The 23581-nt window shown below is 43.2% G+C and overlaps 1 protein-coding gene across 6 annotated transcripts in view; it reads left to right on the forward strand.

Moving 5' to 3' along the window:
- The window catches only part of NAALADL2 (N-acetylated alpha-linked acidic dipeptidase like 2), an 821817-nt gene that overhangs the window by 757455 nt on the left and 40781 nt on the right, over nt 1-23581 (forward strand). For all 6 annotated transcript variants that reach the window (XM_081862367.1, XM_081862368.1, XM_081862369.1 and 3 more), the window contains one exon: nt 20199-20292. In XM_081862367.1, the coding sequence (XP_081718493.1) occupies nt 20199-20292 (94 nt within the window). The remainder of the gene's footprint in view (nt 1-20198; nt 20293-23581) is intronic.

The raw sequence follows: 23581 nt of genomic DNA on the forward strand, positions 1-23581 counted from the left end.
TGTGATTTAATTTGATTTGATTGGCCAGTTAATAAAAATTATTTAATAATAATAATAATAATAATAATAATAATAATAATAATAATTTATTTATACCCCGCCCTCCCCGGCCAGAGCCAGGCTCAGGGCAGCTAACACCAATAAAATCACAGTAAAAACATAATGGGGGGAAAGAGAGGGGGGAGGGGAAAACCAATTTAAAATACAGGTTAAAATGCAATTTAAAATGCAGCCTCATTTTAAAGTAGCTGATAAATAATACTTATTTTACTGTTGCAGCACCTACACTTCGGAACTGCTTGCCTCTTGACATCTGGCAAGTGCCTTCACTGTATTCTTTTTGATGCCCAATTAAAACATTTTTGTGTAGGCAAGCCTATCCAGATGGTGACATATTTTCACCTCTTCTTAATTTACTCATTTTTGGTTATGAAAAAACAGGGTCCCTCAGCTGATTTAAAAGAGGATGACTATATGGGGGGAGATGGAGGAATTCATGATTACAATACCTCTGCTGCTATCAGAGGCAATAGTAGTTTCTGGGGGTCACAACTGGGAAGAGTGCTGTTGTAAAAGGTAAAGGACCCCTGGATGGTTAAGTCCAGTCAAAGGCGACTATGGGGTTGTGGCGCTCATCTCACTTTCAGGCCGAGGGAGCTGGCATTTGTCCACAGACAGCTTTCTGGGTCATGTGGCCAGCATGACTAAACCACTTCTGGTGCAGCAGAACACCATGACAGAAATCAGAGCGCACGGAAATGCTGTTTACCTTCCCGCCATAGTGGTACCTATTTATCTGCTTGCACTGGTGTGCTTTCAAACTGCTAGGTTGGCAGGAGCTGGGACAGAGCAACAGAAGCTCACCCTGTCTCGGGGATTTGAACCACCGACCTTCTGATCAGCAAGCCCAAGAAGCTCAGTGGTTTAGACCACAGCACCACCCGCATCCCTTTGGTGCTGTTGTGCTCAGGTCCTATTTGTGGGCATTCTATAGATTAAATTTGTTTGGAAATATTTATTTTAAATACACCATTAGAAGACCAGTGAATGCATTTTGCTTTATGAAATACCCATTGCTTGGAATCACCTCTAAAGCTGCAGGGGAGGAAAGAAGAAGAAGAAGAAGAAGAGTTTGGATTTGATACCCCGCTTTATCACTACCCGAAGGAGTCTCAAAGTGGCTAACAATCTCCTTTCCCTTCCTCCCCCACAACAAACACTCTGTGAGGTGAGTGGGGCTGAGAGACTTCAGAGAAGTGTGACTAGCCCAAGGTCACCCAGCAGCTGCATGTGGAGGAGCGGAGACGCGAACCTGGTTCCCCAGATTATGAGTCTACCGCTCTTAACCACTACACCACACTGGCTCTCAAGTCCTGTTCTGCTCAGTTCTAGCTTTTGGACTTACCTTGGGCATCTGAAAGCGGGATGCTGGACTTGATGGGCTCTTGTCTTAATCCAGCAGAATGTGAGGTACCATTTGTGTGTGTGTGTACATCACTAGTTTTATTGTCCTTTAGAACTGCAAGAAAATGTAGTGTGATATAAACTGACAGGCCGGTGGCTAATAAGCATCACATGGCAGAAGGTGAAGTGCCATTTCTTTCCTTGGAAACACAGGACTTGATGTTTTAAACCCAAATGAAATAGTGGTGCTTTGGTTTGGCTGGTTGGAGCCAGATGCCAATACAAATCTTTATTACGGTCGTAGACCAGCATAAGATAAAAGCACCTCCATACATAAATAAAACATGCTAGATAGACAATAGGGCAACTGCAGAAGTAGAGGGTGCACATACTCATACTCTCAGTTGCATTAGACCAGCATAAGATAAAAGCACATAAATCATGTAAATCAAATCTTCAGTTTTAGACCTGCTGTGTGGCACATACTATCCTCTGACATATGTCAATCATAGTTAGTTAGTTATATTGCGGCAAAAGCCAACGACACAGAACACCACAAGATCAAACAAAAGGAAATCAACAACAGCATCAGGGAAAAAAAAATACACAAGGGAACTTCGCAGTGTGCCATTCAACAAAAGAGATGCCTCTTTGCTCCTGGCGACCGTTGCACTGAAACTGAATCCTGACCTTAAGTGGCTGGTGCTCTTTTCTTTTCTTTTCTTTTTTAAAAAATAATTTTTTATTAAGATTTTAAAGGTTACAGAAAAAAAAGAAAAGAAAACAATCAAGGAAGAAAAAAAAATACATGTCATCAAAAAACAGAAAAAAGAAAAAAGAAATTAAAAAACAAGTCAAACCTTTAACTCACTTACTTACATTCACTTATTTCCTTAACTTCCTCACGCCTCCCATTTTTGTATTCTAATTCAATTAAATATTCCAGCAAATCCCCTGGCTGGTGCTAATTTCTGGCTGTGATTAACAGGATGGTTAAAATCATTTTTCAGGCATTGCCATTACCAGTTGCCCTACCTTGATTGCAAAAACGTGTCATCTGTATATATGTAAACTGTACAGCACAGGAGAGGGGGAATGTTATGAAGACTTGGAGACAGAGGGAGAGATTAAAATTACATGAATGCATGAAAGACAATGATCTCGGCCCAAAATTTAATGGAATACTTTGTAATGAAAGCAGCACAACATCTGCATTATATGTGGAAATCCTTTAAGAGCAAAGGGATCGAAATCAAGGTTTTCCTGTGGCATCTTTCCCTCTGATTCAACTGATTCGAATAAATAAGTTTGGCCCAATAGAAGTTTTCTTTCTTAAGTTGAATGAGAAGAATTAAAAAAAAAAAGTTTTTCCTTATCATGGAATCATAAAATTGTAAAGTTGAAAGGGTCCCAAATGCTCATCTATTCCAACCTCCTGCAATACAGGAATCACAGCTAAATAATCCCTGACAGATGTCCATGCAATCCTCTTTAAAAAAACCTCCAAGGAAGGAGAGTTCACCACCTTCTGACGGAGTCCGTTCCATGGTCAAATTTTTGACATGAAGCATTGGGAGCCAAAATATGCATCTGAATTTTGGGAGACTAAAGCATAATTAGAAGTCCAAATAGCCAGCTGAAATCTGAATTTTGAAACACAAAAAGGGAAACAAATAACAGCAGAAGTTGTGCTAAGTCTTTTCTGCATGCACTTTTTATTTAATTGCCTGGCGAGATCCCGCCTCCCCCCAGTAGAAATAAAGACACAATACGCCATTATTTAGGTTAATGGGCTAAAATTGGCCACAACTTTATTGGTTACAGGTGATGAGCGGTATTGGCTTAGGCAGTGGTCCTATCCGACTATCCGGCTTCAGTCTGTCTGCCTGAAGGCCGGGAAGGGTTAACACCAGAAGAGGGAGCCCTGCTGATGCACATCAACTAGGGACTTCCCCGGGGTCACTGCTCGGGGGTGTGCCTTGGGCCCTGGCCACGCCCCCCGGAATCCTTTACCAGACTACCCTTCAGTAACTGGGGGAGGTGATGGCGTTCCCCCCCATTCATCTACATAACAATACCCTAACCGCCAAACTGAGGAAGTTCTGACGATTTGCTACGAGGTAGGCGAAAAAACCCAATGGCTGGTGCCAATTTGCCAAGTGAAAAAATTCCTACCAGGTCCCTTAAAGGCGACCAACCGAAGTCCATAGCAAGGTCAAAGGAGAAACCTTGAAGGCTGGGTGGGTGGGAAATTCCCCAGCTGATCGGCAGCAAAGAAGACGCTCCTCTACCGCGCTTGCCTTAAATGCGGCAACCCACACCCCCTGAGCTAGCTGATTGGCTCGCCAGGGGGATGAACACGGCAGAGGATTCCCTTGATCACGCAGGGCTGGGAGCCAGCCTCTGCACGAGTGTTGGGGGCGTGAAGCCCGCAACACCACCTCCTCCCAAGTTCGGAAGTGGCTTTAGAAATTCCCCACTGTATAGCATCTCAATGGGGATGCCAAGTTCCAGAGTTGAAATCAACTTCAGGAATATTTATGGGAAATAATTTGTATATCAAAAATTTCTGTGCAGGTTTTAAAATATATTTAGATAGTTCCTTTCCCTCTTAAAAACCTGCATGGGAACAGGATGGGATGAATTTTAGTCCCATCCTCAGATGAACCAGCCCAGCAATGATTTTGGTTTAGGGCCCATCCTGAAGCACAACCTCTTTTTAACTCACCTTCTGAAACCACCTTAATCTCATGCACCTTTCTTCTTTTGCACCCTCTTTTCCCACCTCTTGCCTGGCCCTTACCCAATTTTTGGAGTGCCCACTCCTGAAATAAACGGCAAACTCCCTGAGCTCCTGAGGCACTGCTATTTCCTCCCAAGAAATAGGCAAGAATATTTTCTGAATGTCAATGCAGAAATCCCTTTTTGATTGACCTGGTGTCTTATGTGTTTGTGTGTGTTTTTAATAAACTCCCCTTCTCCATCTTCTGTTCTTTGCAGTTCTGGAAATAGATTAAATCATGACATTACGGATGAAAACTAATAAAATAATTCGAGAGAAAAGAATGTATTGTACTATTCCTCTCTAACCCAACTAGCTGTCACTATTGGATGCCTGCAGAGGTAGAACTCTCATTACACAGACAGGACACATGGTGTGCATTTTAGCTAGAGATGTTTGAGGAATTCGATTCAATTTGATCTGCATCAGTTGGACTAATGTTTGCAGGGAAACTTATGATGTAGTTCCCAGCAGCCTAAGCATATGAAAATGTGTCCAGAAATGTGTGTTTTGAGAGAAGCCAGGATGACTATGCTCTGCTTCCACAGTTCAAGGAAACTATACTTCTGAGTACCAGCTGCTGGAAACCACAGGAGGGGGGAAAGTGGTCTTCTCCTTGAATTATCCTTGTGGGTTACAAGAAAGGAGATTCCAACTAAACATAATTTCTGACTGTAAGAGCTGTTCAACAGTGGAACAGACTCCCATGAAAAGTGGTGGAGTCGCCTTCCTTGGAGGTTTTAAAGCAGACATTAGGTGGCCATCATGTATGATCTAGCTGAGATTCCTTCATTGCAGGTGGTTGGACTAGATGTCCCCACAATTCTATGATTTCTAGAGCAATCAACCATGCATATTAACCAGACCATCCATCCTTAGGACTGTTCTGTATGAAACCTTTCTGCACATTAAAAAACAAACACTCGTAAGTTTCGCTTTTAAACATTATTTTGTCCATTATTTATGTGTTTGAAATATTTATAGACCTCTAAAATTAATCAAATATCAATGCAGTGTGCAACAGCAATTAAAACATTTTTCCCCCAAAGAAAATTTGGGTACTGCTGCCTGTGAGTCAACTTTTAAAATGAACCTTTATGCCTGGCAGGCTGCTTTCCATTGGCACAGACCTTTTTGAAGTGGTTAGTATTCAAATATGCAATCTCTTATCAGCTCTCTGAAATGATAGAGACCTGGGAGGAATGCCCTGCATCATTTTCCTGAATGTGTAGATAGATCTTCATTCTGTCTCTCACCAATTGCTTCAAAAGCTGTGTTGAGCCAGATTATACAACACAAAACTTTGTGGGGTTTTTTGGAACGTTTGGTTCTTAATTTTTATTCCAGCTCCTAGTCAAAACATTGGCTTCAAAGGATGTGATGCAAACTGCTCCCTCACATATGAGGCTTCCCCGAGAGAGATATCTCCACTGTTGGGGAGGACAATGAGAGAATCTCTTTGGCAAGCATGAAGCTGAATCATGCTCAGACTATTTATCTGATATGCGGTCCGGTGACTCCCAACACCCCACAGAGGCATCTAGTTGGCTACTGTAAGATCAGGATACTGGACAAGATGGGCCATTACCCTGATCCAACAGGCTCTTCTCACTTTTCATATTTACACATGTGGCTGGTGTCTAAAGGAGCCTGTGCATAGACATGCTCATGCCCAGAGCTCTCCAATGCAAAGAGGAATTCTGCTTAATCATGCCCCCCGCCCTACACAAATATAGGAGATCTGTGTGCCTGCATCACGAATTGAGTCCCTTCAGATGCTGGCTGACTGTGCAGATGGTGGGCCCTATGGAGATGTGGGGTGGGAGTGTTGATGTCCCTGCAACCCCATCACACATCCGTGCAATGCATGGTGTTCAACTGCACCGCCATATTGAAGCTTCTCATATAATAAAAGACCACACTCAATAGAAGTGTACTGTCCATATCAAGGGAAGTAATAGTCCTACTCTAGTCTGTCTGGTCTAGTCTGGGACGCGGGTCTGTCTAGTCTAGTCTGGGATGCGGGTGGCGCTGTGGGTTAAACCACAGAACCTAGGATTTGCCGATTAGAAGGTCAGCGGTTCGAATCCCCATGACGAGGTGAGCTCCCGTTGCTTGGTCCCTGCTCCTGCCAACCTAGCAGTTCAAAAGCACAAAGTGCAAGTAGATAAATAGGTACCGCTCCGGCAGGAAGGTAAACGACGTTTCCGTGTGCTGCTCTGGTTCGCCAGAAGCAGCTTAGTCATGCTGTCCATATGACCCGGAAGCTGTACGCCGGCTCCCTCGGCCAAGAAAGCGCAATGAGCACCACAACCCCAGAGTCGGCCACGAATGGACCAAATGTAATGGTCAGGGGTCCCTTTACCTTTACCTTTAGTCTGTCTTGGTCAAACCACACCTGAAATACTGTGTCCAATTCTGGACACACCACAATTTAAGGATGTTGGTAAGCTGGAACTTGTGCAGAGGAGGACAACCAAGATGATCAAGGGTCTGGAAACCAAGCCTTATGAGGAATGGTTGAAGGTGCTAGGTATGTTTAGAGGAGACTGAGAGGAGATATGATAGCCATCTTCAAATATCTCAAGGGCTGGCACATGGAAGAGGGAACAAGCTTGTTTTCTCCTGCCCTGGAGGGTAGGACTTGAACCAATGGCTTCAGGTTATGAGAAAGGAGATTCCGACTAAGAACTTTCAGAGAGTAAGAGCTCTTTGACAGTCTCCCTTGGGAGGTTGGGGACTTTCCTTCCTTGGGGATTTTTAAGCAGCTATTGGATGGCTATCTGTTGTGGATGCTTTAGCTGATATTCCTGCATTGCATGTGACCCCTGGGGTCCCTTCCAAGTCTACAGCTCTATGATTCTGTGACATTAAATGGTGTCATATAGGACATCTCTGTGTTTTTAAGCAGGTGGATGAGAGCAGATTAGCAGGGTGGGGGGTTAACCCTTTCCACCCATGCCATTATCCCATAGCTGCAAGAGGGAAGCTGCTATTTGGTGCCAATATGTAGCTTGGCTTTAAGTGAACCATATTTTCACAGTGTGGGACAGTTCTGTTTCAAAATAGCTGGGCATATGCTCATTTCACTGCTGAAATGCACATGCAAGAAATCCCCAGAAGCCATTTGGCCAGATATGTGTGATGGCAGTAAAAGAGACAGAAGAAGAGGAATATGTGTCCAAAAGCCAATTGCAAACAGAAACCTACTGACTGTGTGCATTTTTAAAATTATTTTTTTGCAGATTTTGCATGTCCAGGGTGCTACATGCGCAGGTGGTACTGTGAATTGCTTCAGACCCTTTAATCGATTATCTTTTGTTCTTATCTCTAGCCCTTTCTTACCTCCCTGGCTTCTTAACTCTTTACTTAACCCTTTAATTCCTGTACTGCTTCCAGAGACTGCTGTGAGCAGCAGCACTACAGCAGCACCTGTAAAGAGATTACACTACAGGCAGAAGTCTGCCTGCATGATGACCTTGTACACAACATGTTTCCTGATGTATGAAGGATCTCTGGGTCCTCTAGGAAGAATAATTGTTTGGGGGTAAACAATTCCCAATTGTTTTTGGACTGCAATTCTCATCATCCCTGACCACCAGTCCTGCTAGCTAGGGATGATGGGAGTTGTAGTCCAAAAACAACTGGAAACCCAAGTTTGGGAAACACTGTTCTAGCCCCACAGCCTGTGTTCCAGGAGCATGTTGGGAGAACAGGATCCATTCCCAGCATGCCTCCTTTCTGCCCTGCCTGCCATCAGAGCTCCAACAGCAGGGAAACACCAGTGTTAGTTCATCCAGACTCCCTGGGAAGGGGTTTCCAAGGACAGATCTCCCTTTCTAGGCATTGGCACTGAGAGCATAAAATCATATAAGCAATGACCTCTCTCCTCTGAATTACAGCCCTAGTTCTTCCTCATTTCAGTTTTACTTCTTCTTAATTCTAACAATGGAACTTAATATTTCCACATTTCCATAATTTCACCTGAAATGAAACTTTTATTTCAAGATCAAAGAGTTCTTCTTTACATTAGCACTTTCATTTTGGTGGGAAGCACTGGGAGGATTTTTGTTGTTTTTTTTTTAAAAAAAGCTCTTTCCATGAACGTGTTTAATGATGGTAAGATTGACAATTAAAAGGAGCTTAAGTTTTCATTGCTTGGAGCGTATCCTACAATATAGCCTTCCTTTCAAGGGGATATAATATATTATTGATAGGTGGCCTTCCTCAGAATATATTAATTCAGGCTAAGTAAAACACGGTTTTTGCATAGCCTCTTGCAGAAGGCAGCAATCTGGTCACAAAGGCTGCAATCTTGCATGCCGTTAGGCTGCTTAACAAGGCGATCATCAGGAAGATGCAAGAGAATGCTGCCTTCTTCCAAGTCAGACTACTTGGTCCATCTTGCTCAGTATTGTGTACACTCAGTGGCGTAGCGTGGGGGATGCAGGGGGGGCCGGCCGCACTGGGCGCAACATCTGGGGGTTAGGGTTAGGGGCGCAAATCCACAGGTTAGGGGGCGCAAATTACTTGCCTTGCCCCGGGTGCTGACAACCCACGCTACGCCACTGTCTACACTGTCTGACAGCAGTGTTTCAGCCAAGAGTCTCTCTGCAGCCCTAACTTGAGATGCTGGCAACTGAGCCTGGGACCGTCTGTATGCAAAGCTCAGGTTCTTCCACAGAACTATGACCCCTCCTGCTGAGTTCAGTGGTGTGTTTATCTGCAAAGCACCATTGGTGTGCACACAGGGCCGCCTTTACCCGGGGGTGCAAGGGGTGCAGGTGCAGGGCACCTGGGGGTCGAATTCTGGGGGGCGCCGGGTGCCCGCCGCTGAAGCCGCCTAAGCTCTTAACTATCTTGTTGTTGTTGTTTAGTTGTTTAGTCATGTCTGACTCTTTGTGACCCCATGGACCAGAGCACGCCAGGCACTTCTGTCTTCCACTGCCTCCCGCAGTTTGGTCAAACTCATGCTGGTAGCTTCGAGAACACCGTCCAACCATCTTGTCCTCTGTCGTCCCCTTCTCCTTCTGCCCTCCATCTTTCCCAACATCAGGTTCTTTTCCAGGGAGTCTTCTCTTCTCATGAGGTGGCCAAAGTATTGGAGTCTCAGCTTCAGGATCTGTCCTTCCAGTGAGCACTCAGGGCTGATTTCCTTCAGAATGGATAGGTTTGATCTTCTGGCAGTCCATGGGACTCTCAAGAGTCTCCTCCAGCGTCATAATTCAAAAACTATCTACCTTAACTATCTACCTGTTATGAAATAAATTATTTTGATCAAGCTGATATTCAAAGCCGGTCGCCTCTGCTACCTCCACCCTGGCCACTTTCTCCTCCACAGAGTCCTGCTCTACATGGAGAGGTGTTGCTCTCTCGCCTGCTGTCAGCACGGCTGCTCTTCTTCTCCTTCCTCCTCCTGGGGAGCTTTTTAAAATGTCTGGATGTGAAGCTGTGCACCTTTGCAGAACTTGGGCGCCCGGTTCTTGAGGGGTGACGGCAGTGAGACTTGGAAGAGCAGGACGCTGCTGCCACTGCTGCCCCCGCCATGGCCTCGCCTACAACCGTGGAGAAGTATATCTTGGGTGTAGAGGGGGGCAACACTAAATTTGGGGGGGGGCTGGGCAGATCTTTGCACCCCGGTGGCGCATATTCTAAAGATGGACCTGTGTGCACAGCACTTTTACCTAGTATAGGAGGGCAGGTCCCTGCCAGAGGAGCTTACATTCCTATGTTAGGTGCAGTAAAGGTAAAGGGACCCCTGACCATTAGGTCCAGTCGTGGCCGACTCTGGGGTTGCGGCGCTCATCTCACTTTATTGGCCGAGGGAGCCAGTGTGCAGCTTCTGGGTCACGTGGCCAGCATGACTAAGCCGCTTCTGGCGAACCAGAGCAGTGCACGGAAACGCCGTTTGCCTTCCTGCTGGAGCGGTACCTATTTATCTACTTGCACTTTGACGTGCTTTCGAACTGCTAGGTTGGCAGGAGCAGGGACTGAGCAACGGGAGCTCACTCCACCGTGGGGATTCGAACCACCGACCTTCTGATCAGCAAGTCCTAGGCTCTGTGGTTTAACCCACAGCACCACCCGTCTCTGTTAGGTGCAGAGGAAGTGTCAAATAGAGAGGAGGGAATGTCTTCCTCTTTTAGACATGATGTGTTGTTTTAGAAAGTAGCTGAAAAGAAGTTATTAACATGCACTGGTTGGTTGTTTTTTGTTTTTTGCAGTCTAACGGTGACTGACATATTCAGCACTTAAAAACACATAGCATCCATTAAAAAAGCAAGAGGTTAGAATGTATTTTGACCCGAGAAACCAGTATCTCCATTGTCTTTGCCAAGGTCAGGAACTGTAATTCCCAAGTCCATCTTTTAAAGGACAAGGATCAAGAGGTCAGAGGAGAAGCAGTCATGTTGAGAGAAATGCTTGCCCCCCTGGTGACAAGTTTTTCTTGTCCACAAAAAATTTCCCCCATCCAATTATGTCTCGGATCTTCAAGAATGCTTGGTTTCACCTATGTAGTTACCATTGGAAACAGCATGTAGTTACCACTGAAAACCAACACTGGGGATTTTATATTTCTGCTGACTACTGCTGTCATGGACTGGGTAGAAGGGGTAGTGCTTGTATTCCAATTTAGATATTTCACCCCGTGATTTCCTTTGCCTTGCTGACAGGGAGCCTTAGGCCTCGAGATCATTCATACACTGCACCAGATAGATGAATCACAAACATCGGACAAATTGTGCATCTGTTTGCATTTGCAAATGTCTGGCTCATTCGTGACATTACTCATATGATACCAGATTTGTGTGTTCTCAGAACCTAGATTTATTCCTTACTGCATGAGTAATACAAGAACTAATAATTGCTTTAAACCAATTAGAGGGCTCCCTTAGGTGATCCAATAAGTTGTGGTTGGAGAATTTGATTCTCCCCCTTGCTATTTGCAACCAAGATAACAGACACCTCATTTTTGTCTCTTGAGGATACACAAACCCCAACTGTGAACATACCATAATGAAATCCATTATCAAATATACAGACACTTCTATTAAGTATTGTGATGAATTAGATTTTTTTAAATGAAAGCTACAGCACACATACGAAAATGTACTATGTATATACACAACATGTCATTTTATTCAATTTATTTTTGAACTTCTGTGTTCAGCATGTTTCAAGTACAGTGGTACCTCGCGTTAACAACTTAATTTGTTCTGGAGCTCCGTTCTTAACCTGAAACTGTTCTTAACCTGAGGTACCACTTTAGCTAATGGGGCCTCCCGCTGCCCCCACACGATTTCTGTTCTCATCCTGAAGCAAAGTTCTTAACCCAAGGTACTATTTCTAGGTTAGCGGAGTCTGTAACCTGATGTGTCTGTAACCTGAAGCACCTGTTACCCGAGGTACCACTGTATTCAATTTGCACTGCTGAGCATATCTCATGTACCTGCTCAGCTAATCCATCATTCCTCAATTATGATTTTTTTCTAACAATACATACACACACATATATATATATATATATATATATATATATATATGAAAGCTTGATCCTGTCCGTCCCCCCCATTTCCCCTCCTTTGACCAAAACATTCATGCAAGAGAACAGGGTTCAAGGTGATCCAGAAACAATGTCAGGAAACAGGGGGTGCCAACTTGAATAAAATATGGGGGGGGGGCAGTCAGGTAAGCCCCACCCCACATAATCAAGCACATGACAGGGCACACCCATCCCATTTGAATGGTAATGCCCATCAGCCTTTGGTGGGCCTGGCCCCCTCGATATTTTATTGGGGGGCTGAACGGACCTCAGCCCCTAGGAGTTGGCTCCTATGTCAGGAAACAATCCAAAGTCAATAACACTGAGAGCAGAGCAGGGAGGAGAAACTATACACAGGAGCAAAGAACAAGGATATGGAGACAAATGTTGTCTATAATAACTGGAAGGTTTGGAGACCTCTATAATGTGGCCTCCTAGACCATATCCTAGCCCCAGCTGCTGGTAGTAAAGGATTTCAAGGGGTTGCTTGCTGATGAGTTGTGTGTTGATACTTGGTCCATAGATACATGCCGTGTCAACGCTCTTTGGCCTAGACCTAGGCCTTTGGACTGAGGAGTGGTTTCACGCCATCCTCTGACAGCTTCATGGGTTCTTTAGCTGATCTTCCACTAGAAGGCCTCTCAAGTAGTTCCTCAGAGTTGGTTCCAGAAGACCCTGCCTGCTCTCCATGTTCCTCAACCTACAGAGTTTCTCATTCATCATCCAAGGACTTTATGCCTGGCACCAGGTTAGGGTGAGGCATGACAAGCTGCTGTGCTGGTCCTGTTCCCAAGTGTCAAAGACCACTAGCTTCATTCTGTGTTCAGTGGATGGTCTGAATGAGGAACCCATATGTGTGTGGCATTGTTCTCAGCTGTAGTATTCAGTGAACTCATGACTGTCCTAGTCAGGCCTTTATAATGTGAAGGAAATCCAAACTTTTTGATATGTTCCAGTTCACCAGAGTCTGGAATAATTCCAGTCCCAAACCACTAGAGGCTAGACAGAGGTAGCTGAAGAGAGAGATTTTTGGTGGGCTTTTCTCCTGCCTATGTGTTTTGAATTTCTGCTAAATAAGGGGGTTGGTCACCATTCTTCAGGTAAAGAATATATCTTGCAGTCACGATCCCACCAGTGATACCATGTTGCTGAAGGCCAATCTGATAGTCAAGGAAGTTTCTGAATTTGGTGCATGACTTTCTATACATGCCAATATCTAGCCTTTTTTGTTGAGTTTCAGTCCCACTTAAAAATAAGGACATTCCTTGTTCATTAATGCATTTTTTTCCCTGATCAATATTTCCCAAAGCATGAATAAAATATATGAAGTGCTTTCCTTTTAGAGAAATACACATCATATTTGTAGCATTTATTGAAATGATTAATCCTATCTTGTTTAGAAACAGCTATCTTTTGTGAATTATTATGCTCTAGTTCATCTGTAGCAGCTTTTGAATTACTCTAGTCTTCTCTCAGAGAGCCCTCTGCTGACCCAAAATGTATCCTGTCAGATTAGATGTTTGTTGAGCTCTCTGTTTAAACACAGAAATACATCCTACTACTTAACCTTTGAGTGTCAATAGTGCCAAAGAAGAAATGTGAAACTGGAAGGTTATATAGCATTATGAACAAGCTTGAAGAAATGTGTACAATGTGTACAGAGCACAATTTTTCACAGACATTTTGGGCAGTTCCAAAAATTCCTCTATATTTTGGCAGTTTCCCCAAACTTTTCATGAAACTGTTAATTTGCATTGCCCTCACTTGCCCTCATCATGACGTACCTGAATCTTAATGGCCAAGTAACCCTCTTTACTGTGTGATTGGGTGGGGTTGCCCATGGGACTAATTCAGAAAGCAGCAAGTCAGGGGGAATTATGGGATAACCAGGGGAAACAAGGCAGTCAGATAAAATAATGGCAGAACTGAAGTGCATATTCACACTATTTATGTATTCTGGGAGCATAAATTTCTATCCTAGCAAAATTGTTAGTTTTCCTTTGTTTTCACTTGAAAATCCAACATGGGAAACATTCGCTCCTTTCATCCCACAACCCCAAGAAAACAGGGAGTTTCTGAAGCTTTCATTGTGTCATGAGTAATTTCCCCAAACCTTTGTGGCTTAGTCCATTGTCCCAAGTTAAGGTGGGATAATGTTTATTTTTAGAGAGGTAATTTCAGTTCAGTTAAAATTTTAATGTAAGCTTAACCAGATCTTCCTTCCTTCCTTCCTTCCTTCCTTCCTTCCTTCCTTCCTTCCTTCCTTCCTTCCTTCCCTTCCTCCTTCCTTTTTCTCTTTAATGTGAGTTTCACCACTCACTTTAATTTCTCAGCCCTATTTCTGCCACATGTTCCCATGGATTTCCTAGGAAATGTGACATTTCCTGGAGTATCTGAAGAAGTCTGCATGCACATGAAAGCTCATACCAATAACAAACTAAGTTGGTCTCTAATATGCTACTGGAAGGAATTTTTTTATTTTGTTTCGATTACGGCAGACCAGCACGACTACCTACCTGTAACATTTCCTGGAGTGTCTATGGAAATATGCTGCTGTTTTCCAGAGACACTCCAGGAAATGTGATGGGACTGAGAAATTATTTTAAAGTGTAAAAGGGGAAGCACAGCAGTGGAAGAAACAAACAGCCTGGAACAGTGGTTCTTAAACCCTTTTTGGCTCACTGACCTGTTTGAGAATCTGATGAAAGCTATGGACCACTCACCTCCCTAGGGGGAAAAACACACCTAAATACAACATTTTGCATGCAACTTATTTTACTGCACTGGAAAAATCATTTTTGGGCCCATATTCATGGACCCCCAAAAAACCTTCCATTGACCTCTTTGGAAACCTTGAAGATGTCCAGAAATAGTTGGTCCTATGGCATGGTGGTTGTCTGTTTTTCAAAGTGGAAGACTTGATAATTTCAATGTGTGTGCTGAAGTTCTTGGACGTACCTAAAGTATCTCTTTGGATTCCAGCCATTATGTTCAATAATTAGGACATTAAGTTCAGGCCATGTAATTTGGAATATGCAGAAAATATAAAAATAAATTTAAGGAACCTCAGAAAGGGGAGGAAGGAAGTCGAGTTTCGAAATGTTAAAATGATTGTAAAATTATTGAAATATGTAAAATTGAAAATCATACATTTATTTATTTTTTAAGTTCAGGCCATGTTTCAAAGGGTCGTCTTTGGAGCGCTGGGTCTGTTTTGCATGTATGTTCAGTGCTGTGCTCCTGGGATGGCATGGCCAAAAATAAGACCATAAATAAGAAATCAGTGGCCTTTTCTGTCTTGCTGCATTATGCGGGCTTGATGCACATTTCTGCAAAGTTATTACTCACCCTGCTCAAAATCAATGCTCCAAGCTTTCCTCCCCATGATTGATTTCTCCAGGTTAACGTTCCACATACGTGATTTAATAAACGCTATGATTACCCCATTAACACACATATAAACTGCCTGTGACATAATGCAAAAGGAAAGACAGAGAGGGAGGGAGATCACAAGATTTGTAAATTGCTTTACTGATAAGGTTCTCTCCCCACCCCCCACAACTACCTTTTTATTTCGACACTTCTAAATTTAACTGTTGGCAGCCAACTCTTCCTCCCTTCAAGTTACTTTTATTTATTTATTTCATTCCATTTATGAATCATAGAATTGTAGAGTTGGAAAATACCCTGAGGGTCATCTAGTCCAAACCCCACGGTGCAGGAATCTCAACTAAGCCATCCATGATAGATGGCCACCCAATAGCTGCTTAAAAATCTCCAAGGAAGGGGAGTCCACAACCTCCTGAGGGAGACCGTTCCACTGTCAAAGAGCTCTTACTGTCAGAAAGTTCTTCCTGATGTTTAGTCAGAATGTCCTTTCTTGCAACTTGAAGCCATTGGTTCAGCTCCTAGCCTGCAGAGCAGGAGAAAGCAAGCTCGCTCTTCCATGTGACAAACGTTGAGATATTTGAAGTTGGCTATCATATCTCCTCTCAGTCCATCTCATAGCAGTTGACCTAATAAAAATGTAGGCAATGATAACGTATATAGAACAATTTCAAATATTAAAAGCAAAGCAAATTTAAATCCTGTACAGATTCAGACTGTGATAAAAGGCTTGTTGAAAAAGGAAGGTCTTCAATAAGCACCAGAAAGGCAATAGAGATGGCAACAGTCTGATTATATCTATATATCTGGGGGGGGGGGGTATAAAAAACATTCTGTGGGTGGCTCAGGTTCAAGTTTGGGCTCGGGAGTGGCGGCCCAGGCTCTGTAGGAGCTCTGGTATAGGTGTGGACAGCTCCTTGTCTTGTTTTGTTTTGGGCTCGGGAGCAAACGGCAGGGCTCTGGCTTTGTATCGGGGTCTGGCGCAGGTGGGCCATCGCGTGAAAGAAGCTCCACAAGTTTAGGGGCTCAACAACTGTCCAGATTTTTACGTCTTGTAATATGGCAACCCTAAAGGCCCAATTTCTGCATTGTACAGAAGAGGCTGCTTGATGCATACTACCTTGAGATCTTGAGAGGGAAATATAATGTAAATACATTTATCTAGCTAGTTATCAGTTGGTAAGTTTAATTTTTTCCACTTAGTTTGATAAAAGGGGATTATTCTGAGGAATGGTCAGTATTTTGATCCAGTTGCTGGAAAAATGTATTGTTAAGTCTTCACTAGGTGTGCTAAGCATTGGGATGTGGGATTTGGCACCCAAGCATCTTGGGAAATTCCTACAAAAACACGGGGGAGGAAATTGACTGTGTTCGCTTATTCATCTATTGTCTGTAATGGAAATCGATCCTATAAGTATGATCAGTATTTGCTGCTGCTGTCCTTTTCAGCCTGCAAATGATAAATTGTGTCCACCCCCCCCCCAACCAATTTGCATTGTGTTTCCTTTTGCATTGAAATGCATGAGGTGCAATAACACAATGGCAATGTACGGTAACTTGTGTGATTTAAATAATAAAATATGCAAATTTTTCAAGGGACATAATTTTGTCACACTGGACAGACAGATGAATGATGTGGTTTTGGACAGAAGGTGAACTGCAGTGGAACGGGAAAGGTGCTGCATGCAATGGATACAATCTGGAACAGAAAAATATCTTCTTCCATCCCTAGCTACCCCCCACCCATCGTTTTTTTAAAAATGCTGATCTAACTTTCCAGTTTCTTTCTTGGTCCCTTGGGATATCATTAACTTTGTTCTTCTGCAGAGCTTCCTTTCACCTCCTTGCTCTTCCTTCACAGAAGATGACAGCTCTTTTTCTCAGCAGCCGCCCTGGCATTTTCTCCCCTTTAGGTAGAAATCTTTACAGCTTCAGATCTTGCCCCTGCTTGGAAGTGGGTTTCCAACTGATCTATAGTGTGCTCTCTGTCTCCATGTACTGTGGATGTGTCTTGCCCCAAATTTCTTTGCAGGCTTTTAAGATATCTTGCTGGGATATCTTTTTTCCCCCTTTCCCCTGTCTCCAGAAATCCTGGATGTTTGATAATATTCCAACAACATCTTTTCTGGGTGTCAACAATTATTCTTTCTCAAATATCAGATAGTACAGAGTAATTTGTGTGCCAAGGCCCCGTGACCCAGTCACTCGCTACATAATGAAATAACCAGACCAGACAACAGCGTATAGAGTTTTGGGGTTCAAATAGGCCACAGCTTTAATGGTTACAGATATGAGGTTTAGGCATAGGCATTGGGTGAAGCCATTTATTCAACTCCATCCTGTCTGCTGGGAGTGTATCTAAGGGTAAACCACATGATGGGGGCCCCTATGACCTATATCAAATAGGGGTACCCCCTGAAGGGTCCCCGCTGGAGGAGTTCTATGGCCCTAGCCCCCCTCCGGGGCATGGGACAGATGCAACACCTCACAGATTCCTTTAACACTATACCCTTAACCAGGCATAGGCAAACTCGGCTCTCCAGATGTTTTGAGACATTTCCCATCATCCCTGACCACTGGTCCTGTTTGCTAGGGATGATGGGAGTTGTAGTTCCAAAACATCTGGAGGAGCAGGCAAAGGCTACAACCTCCCCTCTAGCCAAAGCCTAACTGCTAGTTTAGCCAGGCAAGGGGCGGAACCAAGTAATGCTCATCAGCTGGCAAGTCCCGCCCCCTGGGGAATGCCCAGGCCCAGGCCTGCCTGCTATTGGCCAATCCACAGGCAGGCCTCCTGTCCTCCTCAGGTGGCCTTCAAATCACTGACATGAGGCTATGGCCAAGCAAAGGTCTGCACTTTAAAGTTCCAAATTTGCCCCAGATCTTTCCCCATGAATGAGTTCCTGCTCTTTAAAGCTGAAGTGCAACAAACAGCAGTTGGGGTTTTCTGTGGGTTGCTGTTTGCTCTGTAAAAAGTGCGTGGGTTGCACTTTTAAGCTTTATTTTATTTTATCCCCCCCCCACTGGAGTTTTCCTCACACAAACCTGCTCTTTACCACTAAATCAGAGCAAACAGCAATGAGTAAGCCTCATAATAATATAATAATAATAATAATTTATTATTTGTACCCCGCCCATCTGGCTGGGTCTCCCCAGCCACTCTGGGCGGCTTCCAACAGAGATAAAAAACACACTAAAATGTCACATATTAAAAACTTCCCTGAACAGGGCTGCCTTCAGATGTCTTCAGGGCATTCCACAGGGCGGGCGCCACCACCGAGAACTCAATTCATTGAACTCAACAGGGTTTTCTTCTGAGTAGACTGGTAGAAGACTGTGCCATAAGAGACTTTTCAAGGCAGCTTATCTTCATGAAGCAATGCTGGTTTGTATATAATGTCAAAAGTAGCACACCTGAGAATTAAAACCGAACCCTAAAGCACATAACTCTAAACACAGTATGTTATAAAATACAAAAAAAAAAAAAAACCCCAAATCAGGAGTTAATAAAATAATGAGTCAAGTTTAAAAGGCCTAGGCAACCTTCCCTGATTTTTAAATCTGGTGCCTGAACCTCATATGTGGGGCTTCCTCTAGAAGCTGCAGCCTGTAAAGGATGTAGCAACTATATTGTTGAAAGAAAGAATGAGAGAAGGAAGGTGAGAGAAAAAGAAAGGCAGATGTTTGTGTGAAATCAGTTTGTTGATAGATTAGTCAACTACATGAGGCCGATGGATTGGCAGAAGCCCATTGTAATCAGTGAGAGCAACTATTAATGCAATATTCTTTATTTTGTAGTTCCAATGTATTAATGTAATATAGAATAATAATAAAAAGCACATTCATATGTTAATGCTGCCCATTTTTCCATTCTTGGGTAGTGGAGCTTTTGTTTATTAAGTGGTGAAATATCTTACCTTGCAGTGCCTTTGGGTAATATGCAAAATGCATTTAAAGTTAATTGATTAGTCGGTGAAAAGACAGAACATTAATCAAGGGCAAACCCTTCATACGGTTGACAGCCCTAAGTAAAGGCAAGTAGTTTAGGTTGAAAAAAAATGATAAGTGAGAACACTGAAAGTGATACTATATATCAGGCTGGAATTAATGGTGGATCCTGGAACTGGTCAAGTTGAAGGCCACTGTTCTAAATCAGACATTCCCCCTGATCCAATTATTCTCTGTGAACATGAGTAATCTGCTGTGCTCTGGGATGTCAAGATCTGCATAGGGGCCTCAGAAGTGCAAAAAAGAATGGCAGCCCATAAATTGTGGAACTTCCTCCACATACCACTGTGTGTGTACATCTTTTGCCATATTCTGAAGATGCAGGTAAGGTACAGTGGACACTTGGGTTGCGATCATGATCCGTGTGACGTGTCTGTGCATGCGTGGGCTGCGATTCGGCTCTTCTGCGCATGCACAAAGTGCGATTTAGTGTTTCTGCACATGCGCGAGCGCCAAAACCTGGAAGTAACTTGTTCCGGTACTTCCAGGTTCAGCGCAGTGCGCAACCTGAAAATGTGTAACCTGAAGTGTCTGTAACCTGAGGTATGACTGTATTTTGTTTTGTGGGATCCGTCTCTCCTGTCAAATATATACTGCTCTGTTTTGGTTGGAACAGTTTTGTCTGTGTTTATGATTACATAATATATTGTTTTAGCCAGATCCTGAACTTTATGGTGAAGGGCAGGTAAGAGATCTTATAAATCAAGGTGCTCATTTTGATAGAGAAGGGCTTATGCAAAACACACACAATTTTACTCATACTATGCCACTTCTGCCATTGAAATGAACGAAGAAGACTGCTTGCGCAAGAGGCCTGATTGTGTGCATTGAAACATATGGTGAACTATGGATCAGAATACTGTGCTTAGGTATAATACTGTTGGCATTTGTCTGTTTGGAAAGACAATGGAAGAATGCAACTTTGGATGTGAAGTCAAACCGTCGGCGAGTTACGGCGCCTGCTGTGGCTGTAGAGACCGATACAGAATAGACATTTTTTATTAGGCATAAAATGTGTTAAAATTTATTTGATCTCCATTTATTTGTTTTTTTCTCTCTTTTCTTTTTTCCTTCCAGCTGACAGGTGAAGTAATTTTGCAAATTGCCAACAACCCAGTACTGCCCTTTAATGCCCTGGATATTGCATTAGAAGTTCAGAAGAGCTTTAGAGGTAATTTGTTCCATGGTCCAAGGATTCTTGGTGAATGTCTTTTTTTTATTATCCCTTTGCTTTTTGATGGTGAGCATTTGCTTTTCATCACTGTAAACTAACAGTATGTGCCTATTTCATTGGACCAGATTTTTGTGTGTGTTGTATGCATACCCAGCATATGGCCTGAAGGAACTTGATTGCTGCTCAGCAGGTCTGGGTGTGATCAGTGTCTAGGTGGGTGACTGCTTGAGGAATCCCATGTAGGGTCCTTTGGCTCCATGTTGCAAGTGGGGTTTAACATGTAAGCCAATAAAGAAAAAGGTGTGTAGGCATTTGTGTGTTAAAAATTACAGCAGCTGTCCCAGGGCCAGATTTAGGTTTGATGAGGCCCTAAGCTACTGAAGGTAATGGGGCCCTTTATATGTCCACCTGTCCTTTGTCAACATTTGTTGAATATATATGTATATATATTTGTGTTGAATATATGCTATATGCTAATTTATGGACCTAATAGGTATCTAAAGTCATTTGCATATGTTGCCATGCAACCAGTCCATGCAGAATGTAGGCACCCTATATATAGAAATGGTCAAACCAGTGATATTTTAGGGAGCAGGCTAGCGGGCGGGGCCCATTACTTACATCATAGGAGCCTACACAACACAAAACACTGTTGCTGTATGTAGTTTTTATTGCATTTGTTTTTTATCTTATATTTTGGAAATGTACATCCAGGTTCCCCCCCCCTTTAATTTCTTTGGGGCCCCCCCAAGAGGGTGGGGCCCTAATCTATAGCTTATTTAGCTTATACATAAATCTGGCACTGAGCAGTCCTATGCATCAGGAATGGCTATATTTTTTGGCCCGGGGACCACATTGAGGGTTGGCTACTTCTTCAGGAGCTATATGTCAGCAGAAGGTGAGGAGCAGACTCAGCAGCAGGCACTCTCTCTGTTGCTCTCTCTCTCTCACACACACACACACAGAGTGGAATTTTAGCTTCCTGGGGCAATGCTGGTGTAGAAGAAGAGGAATATTTCTTCTTAGCCCAGCCTGGGGATCAGAAAAAAACAGAGGACTGTGAAGCCCTCTTCTTATCCTTAAAAAAGGGAAACTTCTCCTTTTTAAAGGTAGAAAGAGGTTCCCAACATGTGAAGACCAAGCAATGACTGCATGGAAAAAGAACAAGCAGAAAATAGACATAATAAGATAATTGAATTGTATTAAAGACTGGCATATAGCATATAAATTTGTGATTCTATGAATTTGGAGCAGGAATCTTAGGCGCGCACATGGAAACAACAAACTTGCAATAATAATAATAATAAATTATTTGTATCCCACCCTCCCCAGCTTTAAAATAAGCAACCTACGTCAAAAAAGTAACATTCAACAATCATTAGGATAGTATAAAATAATAATATCACCATATAAAAATTAAACAGAAATCCACTCAACAGTTACAATAAATAATTTCAAAACTATTTTGTTGTTGTTGTTGTTTAGTCATTTAGTCGTGTCCGACTCTTCGTAACCCCATGGACCAGAGCACGCCAGGCACTTCTGTCCTCCACTGCCTCCCGCAGTTTGGTCAAACTCATGCTGGTAGCTTCGAAAACACCATCCAACCATCTCGTCCTCTGTCATCCCCTTCTCCTTGTGCCCTCCATCTTTCCCAACATCAGGGTCTTTTCCAGGGAGTCTTCTTGTCTCATGAGGTGGCCAAAGTACTGGAGCCTCAGCTTCAGGATCTGTCCTTCCAGTGAGCACTCAGGGCTGATTTCCTTCAGAATGGATAGGTTTGATCTTCTTGCAGTCCATGGGACTCTCAAGAGTCTCCTCCAGCACCATAATTCAAAAGCATCAATTCTTCGGCGATCAGCCTTCTTTATGGTCCAGCTCTCACTTCCATACATCACTACTGAGAAAACCATAGCTTTTACTATACGGACCTTTGTTGGCAAGGTGATGTCTCTACTTTTTAAGATGCTGTCTAGGTTTGTCATTGCTTTTCTCCCAAGAAGCAGGTGTCTTTTAATGTCGTGACTGCTGTCAGCATCTGCAGTGATCATGGAGCCCAAGAAAGTAAAATCTCTTACTGCCTCCATTTCTTCCCCTTCTATTTGCCAGGAGGTGATGGGACCAGTGGCCATGATATTCGTTTTTTTGATGTTGAGCTTCAGACCATATTTTGCGCTCTCCTCTTTCACTCTCAATAAAAGGTTCTTTAATTCCTCCTCACTTTCTGCCATCAAGGTTGTGTCATCTGCATATCTGAGGTTGTTGATATTTCTTCCGGCGATCTTAATTCCGGCTTGGGATTCATCCAGTCCAGCCTTTCGCATGATGAATTCTGCATATAAGTTAAATAAGCAGGGAGACAATATACAGCCTTGTCGTACTCCTTTCCCAATTTTGAACCAATCATTTGTTCCATATCCAGTTCTAACTGTAGCTTCTTGTCCCACATAGAGATTTCTCAGGAGACAGATGAGGTGATCAGGCACTCCCATTTCTTTAAGAACTTGCCATAGTTTGCTGTGGTCGACACAGTCAAAGGCTTTTGCATAGTCAATGAAGCAGAAGTAGATGTCTTTCTGGAACTCTCTAGCTTTCTCCATAATCCAGCACATGTTTGCAATTTGGTCTCTGGTTCCTCTGCCTCTTCTAAATCCAGCTTGCACTTCTGGGAGTTCTCAGTCCACATACTGCTTGAGCCTTCCTTGTAGAATTTTAAGCATAACCTTGCTAGCGTGTGAAATGAGTGCAATTGTGCGGTAGTTGGAGCATTCTTTGGCACTGCCCTTCTTTGGGATTGGGATGTAGACTGATCTTCTCCAATCCTCTGGCCACTGCTGAGTTTTCCAAATTTGCTGGCATATTGAGTGTAGCACCTTAACAGCATCATCTTTTAAAATTTTAAATAGTTCAGCTGGAATACCATCACTTCCACTGGCCTTGTTATTAGCAGTGCTTTCTAAGGCCCATTTGACTTCACTCTCCAAGATGTCTGGCTCAAGGTCAGCAACCACACTACCTAGGGTGTACGAGACATCCATATATTTCTGGTATAATTCCTCTGTGTATTCTTGCCACCTCTTCTTGATGTCTTCTGCTTCTGTTAGGTCCTTACCACTTTTGTCCTTTATTATGGTAATCTTTGTACGAAATGTTCCTTTCATATCTCCAATTTTCTTGAACAGATCTCTGGTTCTTCCCATTCTGTTGTTTTCCTCTATTTCTTTGCATTGCTCGTTTAAGAAGGCCTTCTTGTCTCTCTCTCTTTTTTTTTGGAAATCTGCATTCA

Source organism: Podarcis erhardii (assembly GCF_964252035.2).
Source record: "Podarcis erhardii genome assembly, chromosome: 5".
NCBI lineage: Eukaryota > Metazoa > Chordata > Lepidosauria > Squamata > Lacertidae > Podarcis > Podarcis erhardii.